This window comes from Platichthys flesus, chromosome 5 (genome assembly GCF_949316205.1).
Source record: "Platichthys flesus chromosome 5, fPlaFle2.1, whole genome shotgun sequence".
Classification (NCBI taxonomy): Eukaryota; Metazoa; Chordata; class Actinopteri; order Pleuronectiformes; family Pleuronectidae; genus Platichthys; species Platichthys flesus.
Window position 1 is genome coordinate 14,952,311 of NC_084949.1, and position 14,856 is coordinate 14,967,166.

Consider the following 14,856-nt stretch of genomic DNA (forward strand, 5'->3'; position numbering starts at 1 on the left):
CGTTGTACTGACATTCTGCAAATACTCTACCACCAACTCTATTAATCCACAAGTGAAAATAGTCCACGGCAACTGCTCAATTGATATGGTGATTGAGTAACTTTGGCCAAGCATTTGGAAAATAGGACAAGGTGCTGTATAAAATACTTATAATATCCCGATTAGGTGCTCAGCTGTTTAAGAAATTATTTTGCCATTTTTTTTATTAAACTTCTCAGGGAATTTGTGACTTATACATCTTTTGAAACCTTTAATGTCTGCCACAGAAATAGTTTTATTCACAAGTGCCTTTAACTAAACTATTTTACAAAACTCTAAGGTCATACCATCTCTCTTATTTGTGTATGTATATAACTGCCCTGGTGTACAACAGCAGCACAGCTCCTATGTTTTCACCTCACACTCACAGTTGACTTTGAGAAAGTGAATTGAATAATTACAGAGGATGTAAATAGAAGTTGTGTTGGCTTCCATCACCCCTGGGTAGTCATTATAGCTGCATGATGTCTGATTACCTGACTGAACACAGTCACACATTACTGAGTGATGGAGTAGGGTAAATGTCAGCCCCTCCTTTCAGTGATGTTGTCTTCTATTTAAAACTTGATTTCATTAGAAAGACACAAGGCTGTCAGATCTTCATTGAGAAAGAGCAAAAACTATACTTTTTAGGGGGGTTATTATGTCATTTAAGGCCACACACAGTTTCCCAGATGAGGGACTTAACTCTCAGATAAAAGAAAATGTTTTTATCATCCTCCAATTAAATTATTGAATGATTATTTTTGGCCAGCTTGGCCAATTCCAAACACATCAACATATTTAACCTTTGAAAACTGTGTTGAGCATGTTAGCAAATAGCTTGACATCAGCATTAATGTGGAGTTGTGTTTCTCGTTACTTTGGAGGAAATATTTTGTCGTGGAGGTTATGTTTTCACTTATTTGTATTGCTGGTTTGAAAGAAGAATAGACAAAAACAACTGAACAGATACTTACGAAACTTGGATGGGACTACTAGATTACAATAATACCTGGCTCTATTGAATTTAAATGTTGTTTCACAAGGGGACTGTTGGACCTTGGCGGAGGTATGTTCTCTACTGAGGGCCATTCTAGCTCTCTGTGGTTTTGTGAGTTTAACCAACAGATTACAGTCATCTGATCCATTGTCAATATAAAATGTTGATCAGATCACCCTTAAATGCACAGTATGATGTGTTCAGAAATGTCAGCGACGTTTGTTTTTACTCTGTAGACTGTTCGATAGATGTGATTTCAAAGACACCACACAATTTTGTCCTGCAGTTATTGTAAATCACTCTTTAAGATGTACGATAAAGCCCTTGTTTTGGCAGTTGTTCATTCTTTTTAACGAAGAACAGAGCATTTGTCACTTGATCTAGGAAAAAAATAGTCCTCCTGTCTCTAGTTAACAAAATACAGTCAGTTTGTAAATTATTGATGATACATTGTAGTTGTGACGGTAAAAACAAATGTTAAACATGACCACCTGCTGTTGCCTCTCTCAGGGGGGAGATCCAGGCCTTTAAATTAAATACAAAAGACTTTTCTCCTCATCGTCCTTTTCATTCTGATGCAACAGTGGATTGAAATGCCTTTTATTATTCATTACTGCAGACTGTTAAGTGTGATTTGTTGGTATTTATGAATCACGTCTGATGCATGCAGATCACAGCAGCACCACTCTCACCTGTTACTGACCACCCACTGAACGGGAAAAGGCTCTCTTACTGTTATGCCTGTCAGCTTAGGGCGTCCACACTGCCGATCAGATGCAGAGCAGCGCAGCCCACCTCCTCGAGTCCCCGGGGATATAGTAGACTGGGATAATGATGGCCTACGTGTGTTTTAAATAGCCGTGGAAATGATTCAGTTTTAACGTCTCTCAGGCGGCTGCTCGGAGCCTGGTCTGTAATCCACCGCAATGTTCGGCAAAAACACGTGACCGCTTCAAAGTCCAGTCGAGGCACACACACTCCCTTGCTCTGTGGATCCTCTGGAATCGTTCCTGGCAGATTGGAAGTCGCCGTTTGTGTGTGTGAGTGTGCGTGTCAGACAGCGCTGGTAATTCTAGTGGTGGTCATCGCTCTTCTTAAATGTTCAGAGACGAATGTCTGATGTCTCGGCCTTTTTAGGACGGTGTTGTTGATAAGACTGGATATGGCAAATGTTCTGTATTTATATCTGGTCTTGATGACCACTCACAGCACTTTGCTGTTTTTTGCCATCCACCCACATTTATACTGCGGATCTATGTGCAACACTTTTCTCTATCACACATCCCACTACAGCCGTCAGGGGCAATTTGGGTTCAGTGTCTTGCCCGAGGACACTTCAGCAAATTGAATTGAGGAGCCAGGAATCGAACCACTGTTCTACTAGTTAGTGGACGACCCGCTTCATCCCTTGAGCCACAGCCGCCCAGAAGCATTTACCGTCTACAATGGCTGTCACTTATTCAAAAAAAAACTTGTTTGAATGCATTGGACATGCCAAGCAATTCATTTGTATATAGTCAGATGCCCCCCCCGCACACTTGAACACTTGACTTAACTTTCAGGTGATTCCACTGTACCAAACCAAACAGCCTGGCCTAGAACCTAGAACTCATAATGCGTCCACATGACACTTCTCAGATGCTTAGGTCGAGCTGATGGTGAGCGCCCTATACTGGATCAGTAGTTTGCCTCTGTTTGTCCCACTGTTTATTCTGTATGCAAGTGGGAATTCAAGAGGGACAGCCCTACCATTTGACCAGAGCCCGCCCCCTCACCCCAAGGATGTGTTAAATTAACACATTATATCATATCATATTATATTATACTGCATTCATTGCATTTTACAATCGGACACTGTTTACTGTTTTGCATTTTGCATTTCACTTTTTACTTCACTTTTTATATCTTTTATCTTCTATATATTTTTATCCAGAAATGTTTATGTAAAAATAAATGTTACTTTGTTTAAATATCGGAAAAAAGTGAGTAAATAAGAAGTAAACAGTGAGTAAATATATACTGGTTTTCTATTTTCCTTTCCTATGTATGTTGTATTTATTGCGTTTTTATGTTATTGTGTTTTTATGTCCTATGTTCATTGTATGCACCAATTACCAGAGCAAATTCCTTGTAGGTTTAAACCTACTGGGCAATAAAATACTTCTGATTCTGATTCTGATTCTGATGAGCAGATGAGCATGGCTGTGTGTGTGTTTTAGTTTCCAGCCTGTAGGACGACATATATGTCTTTTCATGTTGGAAAAACAGAGGCCGTCACCCGCAGATCACAAGGACTCACACGTCTGTGCGCCGGGACCCAAACAGCGCTTGACCTCAAGTGCTCACGGTCAAACCATTTGCATGGCTGGCTCTGTGTTCATGCATGTGTGTCGTGTTTCTGAGCACCGGGGGAGAAGGTTACAGTCGCATCTGCAGCAAATTGCTGGATACAAACAATGCACACATGTGGGTGTGTTTGTGTCGCCGTTCATCGCCACTTATCCGTGTTGTCCCCTGTGCTGCATACGTTGTTGTAATAGCTATGTGAGTGCTGTAATGGGTGCAGAAGTGCACTTAAATACACGTGTCAGCTCGGTCTCGTTGACGCATCGTTGGACGGTTTACTTTTGTTCTATAATGTTGCGAGTAAACGATCCACTCTTGACACCCTCCATTTAAATGTTATTAATTGGGGACTGTTAGTGACGGGGGGGGAGATCTTGTAAACGGCCTTATTACGAATGAGATAGCAGCTCCTGCTCGGGTGGATGCAGCTCCTTCCATCGTGCTATTCCTGTTTATTCGCCTGTAGCACATCTTGGGATATTTATTTTTAATGTGAGGTATGCTAAAAGACGGAGCAGTGGATCAGCTGGATCTGCAGGAGTGCCTAAACTCACCTCCCCATGTGTGCATGTTTGCGCGAAGGCACCGTGCTATTTATTTTATGTTACAAGTGTTTGATTTTTGACGTTGAGCCCAGCAATGTGTGCCGGCTCAGATTAAAGTAGATTGAGTATTATTAGTAGAGGGCACGCGCCGCATGTAGTGTGCGGCATGACTCGGTGTGAGTTGTGTGTATCTTTCTGTCCATCAGGCTGTTATGTGGAGGCATATTTGAACTGTTACTATGGAAACCCAGCACTGCCGTTATATAGCGCCACACATTCGAATGGGTCACTGTTTCTCTCCGCACCCTCGCTTACTGTCACACTGATTCACTCTTACTTTTTAAAGATATTTTTCTCTAATAGTCTCCCTCCAGTCTCCCCTCTCCTGGCAGATTCACCACACTCCCCATCTGTTGAATGAGGCCATTTTATTTTCTTCCTTCTTTTTTCTTCGGATTTCTTTCACCTCCAATCCACCCTGTGCTCTTATTTTATCATCTTGTGCTAATCGTGTCTTCTTTTCATCTTTCTTCAGCTGTGTCGCCCATCCACACCTCCCTCACTTTCTCCCCCATCCCTCCCTCCTCTGGGTTTTCTTATTGCTGTTCCTTCTTCCACCTCCATCTCTTTTGTGTGTGTCTCTATTTATTCTCTCCCTCACCCCACTCTTCTCTCTCCTCTTCTCTTCTTCTCTCTACTGCCTTCCTCCCACTCGCTTCCTCCTCCTCTCTCTCTGTCTCTCTCTCTCTCTCTCCCTGTGTGTGTGTGTGTGTCAGTTAGTGTGTGTCTCTCTCTCTCTGCTGCGGCATCCTCCTTTACAATTAGCTTGTGCACCTGCAATTAAGTCTGACAAACCTCTGTTAATAATTCGACTTTTTAGACAAATAGTTTTTTTATGTGAAGATCACATTTCCTCCTCTTCTGATTTACCACACTGATCACTCTCTTCTTTCTTTGCTCGCCCTCATTCAGAGATGACTCGTTGGTTTTCTTTCGATGTTTTTCACCGCTGTCAGATTTTCCGTTCTCCTCACTTCTCTCCTTCTCCTTTGGTTTTCTTTAGACTTTTGTCTTTGGTGCCGACTGTATCGGCTCCACAACGCGCAGGGTGCTTGATAAATAAAAGATTAGTAAAGGTGTTGTGTGAGCGAGGAGGAGGAACGAGCCTTTCACCCTGCCCTTCATTTATCCCTCTCCCAAAGTGCTCCTCTGCGCTTAATTTAGAATATGAGCATGAACATACACTCATTAAGATTATGCCCAATCAGGCTTTGACTAATTGTGTTTCTCCGTGCCTGTCACCTTTCTCTTGCTTACATCTCCCCCCCCCTCTCTCTCTCTATCTCTCTCTCTCAGTTTCCTTCTCCTCCATTATTTCTCCTACACACTCCTCTCCACTGCTTTTTCGTATGGCTAATAGAGGAGCTGTAAATTACAGCAATAACAGTAAATAATAGGTCTGCAGTTGACTTCAAAGAGCAGCGAGGGGATTTCGGTGGGTTGGAGGGAGCGACTGAAGGAGAACAGGTTGGGAGGGTAAAGGGGGGAAGAGCAGTGGAAGCTGTGTGAGAGCGAGAGAGAGGGAAGGGGGATGAGAGGTAGAGAGAGAGAGAGAGAGAGAGAGAGAGTCAGTTAAGCCTATTCTCAGTGTCTAATGGTCACTTAACCTAGCAGCTAGTCCATGAAGCAATGAGGCTGTCAATCTGTCAAAATGGACCCAGTGTTGTCCTGACTGACTCCGTCAAAACACACACACACTTACGCACACACACTCACACACACACACACACACACACACACACACACATGCATGCTCCGTGTTTTATGTGTGCCACAGGCTTCCTCGGGGGGAGTCACAGCACAGTATAATGGAGGTGGCGTTGTCACTTGATGCTCACAGGCCTCTCTCTCGTTCTCAGTGTGTGGTTTGTTACACAGACACGTGGGTCACTTGCCCTGTAATTAAGGGGTAAGATCCTGGCCAATACTGGAGTGTTTAAAAAAGCCATTAGCATTGAGTTAGCGGCGATATAATTTAATTGTTAGAATGTTTTTTGGTTCGTCGGAGGTGCTCTATATATTGAGAGCATCCAATGAGATCAGGTTTCCACATCTGCCAGTATCCAACACGGTGACGACAAGAAGTATTGGAGCAATAAAGCAAGCTCTGAAAACATTGATTTACCTTAGGTTAGTTTTTAAGATTAGGCAACATTTTTTTCAACACTTTCCCCAAAAGTTAGTTCGATTTCTTTTATTTCTAGATTTTGAATAGAATTAGACTCTCCAGTCTCTTCACTATTTCAATGAACTGTATGGATGCTTAACTTGCTGTAAAGAGGTTAAAAATAACCGTTCTATATCTCATATACATGGAGCTGGATCTTGGTATCTCAAATATTTACCCCCCCCCAAAAAAAAATAAATAGGAAATGTGAAATTTGTATTAATTCTAATATGTCTTACAAGGCAATGATTCTTAAGATGTTATATTTAAACTTTTATGAAAAGAAATGTAATTTAGACCTGATATTTACCAGCTTAAACCATAAACTTTTGTAGAAAATAAACATTAAGTTTCATAATTCTTCTCTTTCCCTCTGTTTCTCTCCAGGGACGGCATTTACACTCCTTCACAATGCTTGTCAGCCTCCACCCTTCTCCCTCCCGTCTTCAGGACAAGAGCTTTGTCTCCCCTCCCTCCTCCCCCGACCATCATCCTCATTCTCCTCCGCCACCTCCTGCTCCTCAAGACCATTTTCCTTATCCCCAACCTCGACTGACCCTTCCTTTCCTCTCCTTGTCCTTCTCTCTGCTCCTCTTCTCCGTGCTCCTTCTGCCCGTCTGCGAGTCTCGCAGGGGTGGAGGTCAGGGTACAGGGCCTGGAGGTGCCCCAGGGGGACAAGGTGGCCAGAGGGGAGGCGGCACCCAGAGGGGCGTCATCATCCCACCTCAGTACTCGCCCGGCTCACCAGCTCTCCCCCCGATCAATCCCAAGCTGATCAATTCGCTCAGTATTGCTGTCATCCTGGTGGGCAACTCTAGTGAAGTTGCCCTGGGGGCCGGACTTGAGAAAGAGGACTTCCTCCACATCCCCTACCCTCCCAAAGTCGAGGTGGTCACCATGAACGAGACTGACCCCAAGAGCATCATCAATCGGATCTGCGTGCAAATGACGAGGAACTCTCTGCAGGGTGTAGTGTTTGGTGATGACACGGATCAGGAGGCCATCGCTCAGATCCTCGACTTCATCTCTGCCCAGACACATATTCCCATCTTGGGCATCAGAGGGGGCTCCTCCATGGTAATGGCGGCTAAGGTAGGAAATCTGAATTTTTTTTTGGGGGGGGGCATTTAATTGAGAACTATGCGCTGACAATTTGACCTCACTGCAAAATATTACTAAAAACCTAAAACTTTCAGACACTACCGCGCGTTAACTCTGCGCTGGTCACTACGTCATCGTGGAAGATGAAGAATCCTAAAAAATGGAGAGTTGCATCAACCTCCCACCACTCAGAGCTACACTGCTTCTCACTCTAACCCAGACAATCTGCTGATTGATTTTGGTGTTAATTGACCTCCTCCTGTGAGGCTGAAGCTCCTGGTAGTGAGCTGAGGACTCACAGTGTGAAACAAAAGAGAACATAGCAAGTAAAAAAAAAGACATCTCTGTGTGATCGGGATTCAAGAGATTCGTCACAAGCTGGGCTGCGCGACGAGAATCTACGATACATAAACGGAACAATAGCTTTGAAATGTATCCTTAAATAATGTTGGGTTTATAGGCTTAGCAGTGTTTAAGTCCCTCACAAGAGGAGGGATGGAATCTATAGCACTCTGAGGTTTTTAACAGCGTTTTTATTGATGCTTATTTTTGGAGGAAATGGGTTGTACAGTCGAGGCTCCCTGCTATGGGTAATGACATTGGTAATGGGCATGTGGATTTGACAGCACATTTGGTCAATTTTAATTGTTACAACTTCAGTAGCTTTTTCCCAGAGCTTTCAGCTACATTGCATGGTCCTGATCAGATGATGGAGTTTGCTTTAAAACCTCCATGTGATGTGAAATCTTTCTAGGACTGGAGATTAGAGTCATGATTTCCAATTCATCCGTGACTCTATATAAAGATGGACGACTTGACTGCTCCCCAAAACTGAAGCCAAAGCATCTTAATCGGTGGTTTGCTGCAGTAAAGGTCATTAATCCCACCTCCTCCATGTTAGTATATGGGAAATCGACCAAACTAAAAGGTTAAAGTACACGTCAAATAGATTTTTGTCAAAGTCTTTTTAGGTAGCTCTTATCACACTGATGTATGTTCAAGTCTTAATTTTTGTCACAGCTAAAACACATTTTAATTAATTTCAGAATGGGTTAAAAGCTTCTTGTGTTTGACACTCAGTACCTCCATCGTCATAAAACCATAAATATGTAAATATTTGTATCTAGAGCCACTTTGTTTCATGTTAAAATGACAAAAATGTCTAATAATAGCCATCTGAACAAAACCCCTGGATCTTCCCCTTTATCCAGAGCTGCACCAGAATTTAAAAGGTTCTTTGATCTGCGATCACACCAACAAGTTCAGGACAAATCAGATCAGTGCTTTTTGTGTAATGCTGCTGTAAACAGAACAGACAAACATAATTGAAAACCCTAACACTAACCCATTTCACAGATATTTCTTGAAATTATTTTTTGTAAAACATTATGTGTAATATGAAGAAGAATTGTTTAAATGTATTTCCTATAGTCATAATCAGTAATCATTGATAAATTGCAATGTTCAAAGTGAGATAACAACAGTTGAGTGTTACTTGTTCCTGTCCACAACATTTCACTCAACTTAAATTGATGAAGAATCAAATTAAAGGCCAAATTCAAAGAGGAGAGTGTTAATGTCTCCACAGCCTTTTCTCCTCGCCTCTAAAATACTGCTGCATATGGAAATCAACAGTGGACAAAGAGTGTGCGAGTAGTTCAGATGAATTGAAAGGGGAGAGGGAAAGATGGAGAGGAGGAGAAGAGAATGAACCAAGGGGCGGGAGCTGAAGGTTATGAAATAACAACTCGTGTGGGTGTGAAAGGAGGATGAGGATTTTGCTCAACATATAATTACCACATTTTACAGCTGACAGAGAGACGAAGGGCGGCGACTCAGAGTGACAGGAGGGTAATCGTAGATAAATAGTAAGAGTAATAGGCTCCATATATTTTTATTTTCCCCTCGTTCACCCTGCGTGTTTGTCCTTAAACCTCCACTCTTCCTATGCATATTCACTGTCGGTCACACACACGCATGCACCAAACGGGGGGGGGGGGGGGGGGGGGTCGAGAGAGAGAGAAAAGAAATTGTTATTTCAGAGTCTGACAAAAACAGAGCTAGAAGAGAGCGAGGGTAAAGGTTGTTGTCACGGAGGGAGGGAGGGATGTAGTAAGTTTTTATCAAGATGAATGAGATAAAAGTGAAAAAATCTGAGGTTGAGACACCAGGGAAGAGGATGAAGAATAAGGTTAGCAACTGAATCTGTGTTTGTTTGTTCAACATTTGAATTATCAATTTTCAGGCACAGGAAGAAAAAATCTAAAACAAAAACCCTGCATCAGGATGTTCATATCCCCTCATATTAAATTGCACATGTTTGAAAAAACAGCCTTGTATATGTAGTTTTATTTCTACTTTATTGTTTATAGTACTTCTACTTTTATTTCTATTCATATTCTACTTCTTAATTTTACTCTTCCACACCTGCAAAAGAAAAACTAATACTTATAATAATATGTTCATAAGTTAATGAGCAGCATCTTTATTACCTGATAAAGCCATAATTATATCAGCAACAGTTATTAATTATTAACACTGTCAGGAACTCATAGGGATACATAAAAAAAAAATTATGAAATACATGTTTTTTTGTGCAGATCACATGATTAGTTATACTAGTTATCTCATTATCTGTGTCTCGACATCCTTTATAACATTATTTCAAAACATGAATTAGCGGCTGACCATTTTCTGTTTGTCATTACATTCTCCGTATGTTGTCCACACAAAAAATGTATTCAAAATCTAAAAAACTACAACACCAACACCAACAGTATATATATTGTCAGACACACTACGTCAGCTGGGATTTCAACTATGGTACAGATGTCTTTTCCCCTCCCGTGCTGAACATCTACAGCCTTTAACTGTCGACTAATTCAGTTGGATGACCTTAAGGTTCTTTCACACCAGAAAGTGCTGCACGTCTCAGGGATTGGCTGGACCTGTACGGTTGGTGACGGCTCACAGGGTTGGAGAAGATTGACTGCAGCAGGCAAATGAACATGTGAGCTCTACTGAGTCATATCCGCTCCCAGAGGCTTGGATCGCTTTCTCTGCACTGATGTGCCTTTTAGTTGCTATCAGTCAGTTAGTAGTTTGCCACTGTAAGTTTATTTAAAAGACGGATTTTTCTATCACAGGCTCTTTTCTCATTGTTGTCTGCTGTTCCTCTTTTGTGGAACCGTTGCTGCAGGAGCAGGGGTAAATAAAAGTGAGTCGTGTAACAGGGAGAATAAGCCACGATAGCCTTGTCTATTTTGGGCTCTTTGGCTTTCTGTTCCCTCAAGGGTCAACACTGTCGAGATGGCTTTCTATTAGTCATGGCAGAAGATTCATGGGGATTTGTTTCACCCACATGAGAGAATCCACTAATTGCAGTGACTATAATCTGAATAAATGTATTTCCTAGCTACAATAATAATACTACTACTACTACTACTACTAATAATAATAATAATAATAATAATAATAATAATAATAGTAATACTAATACTTTATTTGTATAGCAAGTGATTCACTCAAACAATATTTTTAAAGAAATGTATTTAGATCAGCTAAATTTTAAGAGCCAGATCATAACATGACTATTAACTTTGACAACCCCGTGTTAACCCCCACTCAGCAAACTCTCCCTTTACTGCCAACATTACTGCAACAACTCCTGTAGATTCTTGCTGCACAACATCCGGAGAATACGCCCCCTTCTCACTCAGAAGGCGGTGCAGGTTCTGGTCCAGGCCCTGGTCATCTCACGCCTAGACTATTGTAACTCCCTCCTGGCAGGTCTACCTGCTACTGCCATCCGACCTCTGCAGCCCATCCAGAATGTAGCAGCTCGACTGGTTTTTAACCAACCTAAATTCACTCAGACTACTCCGCTCTCTTCACTGGTTACCAGTGGCTGGCCGCATCTGGTTCAAAACATTAGTACTTGCGTACCATGCTGTGAACGGATCAGGTCCAGTCTACATCCAGGACATGATCAAACGTTACACCCCAGCACGTTCACGCCGCTCTGCTTCGGCCAATCGGCTCGTTTCTCCCTCACTGCGAGCTAAACACTCAAAATCACTACTGTTTGCTGTTGGCTCCTAAATGGTGGAATGAGCTTTCCTGATTCTTGTTGTCCTGGGTCTGAACCCTCGGGGTTGAATGCACTTATTGTAAGTCGCTTTGGATAAAAGCGTCAGCTAAATGAAATGTAATAATAACCTAAATAGGTCAAGACCTTAAATTTATAGAGAGAATTTGAAGAATAGGACTTAAAAGACTTTTGTACCGTACACATGAAGGAAGCACTGAGGGATATTCAGTGTAGTTATATTTTAGAACTTTGGCACTCAGTAGAGCGTAAACCTCGGCCAACAGTCCCCTTAGATCCAATCTAGCCGCAGCAAATTTCACACACTCATAGAAATCTGTTCCTTAAATGTGCCTGATTTTTTAAAACCAGGTCCATGAATTATTCTCAGTGAAATCAAGGAAATGCAGAAAAGCGTCATATTTTGCAATGTCAAAAAAGGGGAAAAAATGTCCTGGTTCCAGCCTTTGAACTGGATTCTCAACGTGTTTCTCTGCTGACAATCAACCCAAAAAAAACGCCAACGAACAGACGCTGTTCCACCTTTTATAATGTGGTCTGTTTGTACTTTTTACCATTTAATGTCTTGTGCAGTGAACACTTTACTATAAAGGTGTATTTCTATTCTACATCGTGCTCCAAATCCTCCTGAAATCCTTTACTTCAGGCTTCTAATGTCGGACAAACCGCAAGATTTCTCCATATCTGGTAACAGAGCAATTTGATTTCCATTCCAAAAAAACATTGAACACATGTGTCCCTCTAATGACATTCAATCTTTAAACTGCATTATTCCCACACGCTTTGCAGTCCCTCTAAAGACGGTGTGGCCTTATCCACTGGCCCAATAACCTCGCAGCACTCCTGGTTTTATTTCCCTTTACAGCAACCCATTATATGGAATGAGTGAGAGATGCAGCTAGGCCCATTATGCACCAAATAATTTCCACGCTTCCATTTAGCCATTAATTCACTCTGTGCCATGTGTTTGGCATAACAGGAAGACGGAGTTGGCCCTGGCCTGCGCTTAACACCGGCTCTGGAGACTAATGAGGTTTTCTAGATCTATTGTTGGGACTTAAGCTGCGTGTGTACGTCCTTTTGTGTGTGTGTTTGCGTCTGTGCATGTGTGTTGACACGTACAGCATGCTGGTGCTGAATGATAATAACCTATTTGTCTATGTTTTGGGAGATTACAGCCGTTGTTTACCTGCAAACAAGCTACCTAGAGACACGCTGCACCCTGTACCATTTCTCATAAACAGTCCACTCTGCCTAAAGTGGATGTTTCTTCTATTCAATTTTTTCCACAGGATTTTCTTGTTCCATTGAACAGTGCCTACTATTTTTTTTTTAACCATACACGGGGCTTAGAGTTGCTTCCTGTTGAATATAAATCTCTCTTGGGGTGAAAACTGTCAGGTGGTCAATAGTAAAACTCATGGATGAATGGGCCCCTGTGCTGTGGCTCTCTTGTGGTGTAATTTCATCCGTTGACGGAAAGTGAAAATACTCTGCACAAGAAGCACAAATGCACCTTCCACCATTTAATGAATAAAAAAATCCATGTAGACATAGATCTCTGTCAGTAAAAACTGATTCACCTCTCCTTGATTGACCAGTGTAATTATCCACCCTCTCCACCTTAAAATAAGCCTGGTTTGTGTTGAAGTGTGACGTCTTTTTGTGAGACAGACGAGTCCATGGAAGTGAATCTGTGTAACCCTAACCGTATGATTGATTCCACATTTCGATCTTCTAATGCTTCACTCAAAACCCTGCGCTCGCACTCAAATATTGTTCTTATATTTCCTCTGCTTGTGCTCAAACTGTGCACTTGCGCTGAGATATTGTGTTGTTCCTCTCAAAGAAGTAAAGCAAACACATTGGGGACGGTGCCATTTCATTTGTCAACACTATACTTGGAATTCTATAGGTTCTTTCACTACAAAATCTGTGAAATCCACAAGTCCTGCTCTTAAACTGAGAGACAGCATTCACATACACATGTGTCACGAGTGTTATTTTTCTTTTTTTGTTCTGTACTGTGAGGGAACGAAGCATGCAGATTATCTATAAATACAAAACATGCTCACACTGGAGGGGGTTAGCCTATGGTAATGTCTGAGATCACGGAGGTGAAAGCGATCACAATGCCGTCATAGATGCTAGGCCCTTAAATCAATGACGTCAGTACAATAGCCAGTATCTGCCCCTGCAATGCCCTACGGTTCATGTGTGTATTGCATCTTGCAGACGTGCTGCATACGTACAAGAAACACGAGGCGGCCATGTCGTGTATACGTAGTCTAAGTATACCTCTGGCCTTAGTCGCACGTTGATGACATTAGCCAGACCAGCTTGTAGGCAGACACTGACACGTACAGGAGGCCTTTGCAAATCTCGATTGTTTGACTCAAGGGTGCTCTCTGTCTTCTCATCTTATTGTTCTCGTTGCCAATTTGTGGTTTTATGAGTCCCCTTGTGCACCATGTACCAAATTATGCCTGGTGGTTGTACAGGAGGGGTTAATAGACTGAATCTGAAATGTCCCCTTTTGCAATTAGGACCAGTCCCAAAAGACAAAAGGAATAAAGAACAAACATCTTCAAAATTCTTTAGTTCGCTTGTTGTCATTTCCATTCAGACAGGATTGCAGGACACAAGTTATCAGTAATGTGAATGTCACTCTTTTTGATATAACACAAAGGGAAATGCTCCATATGTCAAAACGTTAACAATTGATGCTGATACAGTTGAATAGCAGCGATAAGGTTTTTTAGAAAAGAGCAAAGAAAGGTCTGAACAAGTCGTATGCATTGCTCTTTCTGCAATCTTTATTCTCTAAACTTCACATTAACAACATTTTATTTGTAAAATGCATCATTGTTGCTAGGTCTAGGCGTAGCTCCTTAAAATAAATCAATTGGAAAACATTCATTTCAGTTTGAAAGCCTTGGGGCTGTGTTGTAGGCTAGGTAGCCAGAAAGAGAGATGTTGAATTGAGGACGCAGTCAACCACATTTGTTTCCTGATTGGTTCTTTGGTCATGACTCAATTAGCAGCACTGAAGACAAAGCATTGCTAACACTTCGAATTTTTACCTCGCTGCCGCTCCGAGAAAAGACCCTGGGCTTAATTTTCATCCTTAGAGTTTCTCATTTGTAGCATTTTTTGGCAACCAAGCAATTGACTGCAGAGTAGATCATCTGCTTGCACATGCCTTATGTTTGTGAATGGCCATGCGATATGTGTTTTCAGTTGCTTTGGTTAGTTAGTAAATGAGTATAGTTGAAGTAGACTTCTGGTAAGGAGCTTAAATGCTTCCCTGAATGGAGAACATTTTAGTTTTAAAAGTTTCAGTTGAATTAGTATGGATGTCGCATGGCTGACCTGATTTGGAAGGGATCAAAACATTAGACGCACTCCAGTGAAGATAACGTTACTCGTCCTCTCTCGGTAAAACCACTCCAACTCTATTAGAGGTTTGAATTCACCTTCTTTTCTCTCTCACTCTGTTTCAGTGAGA

The 14,856-nt window shown here is 41.8% G+C and overlaps 1 protein-coding gene across 1 annotated transcript in view; it reads left to right on the forward strand.

The window, feature by feature from the left end:
• Positions 1–6,529: 6,529 nt before the first annotated feature.
• grin2bb (glutamate receptor, ionotropic, N-methyl D-aspartate 2B, genome duplicate b) overlaps positions 6,530–14,856 on the forward strand; it is a 75,694-nt gene continuing 67,367 nt past the window's right edge. The window contains exon 1 of the mRNA XM_062388872.1: positions 6,530–7,231. Coding sequence (XP_062244856.1) covers positions 6,551–7,231 — 681 coding nt within the window. The 5' untranslated portion in view covers positions 6,530–6,550. The remainder of the gene's footprint in view (positions 7,232–14,856) is intronic.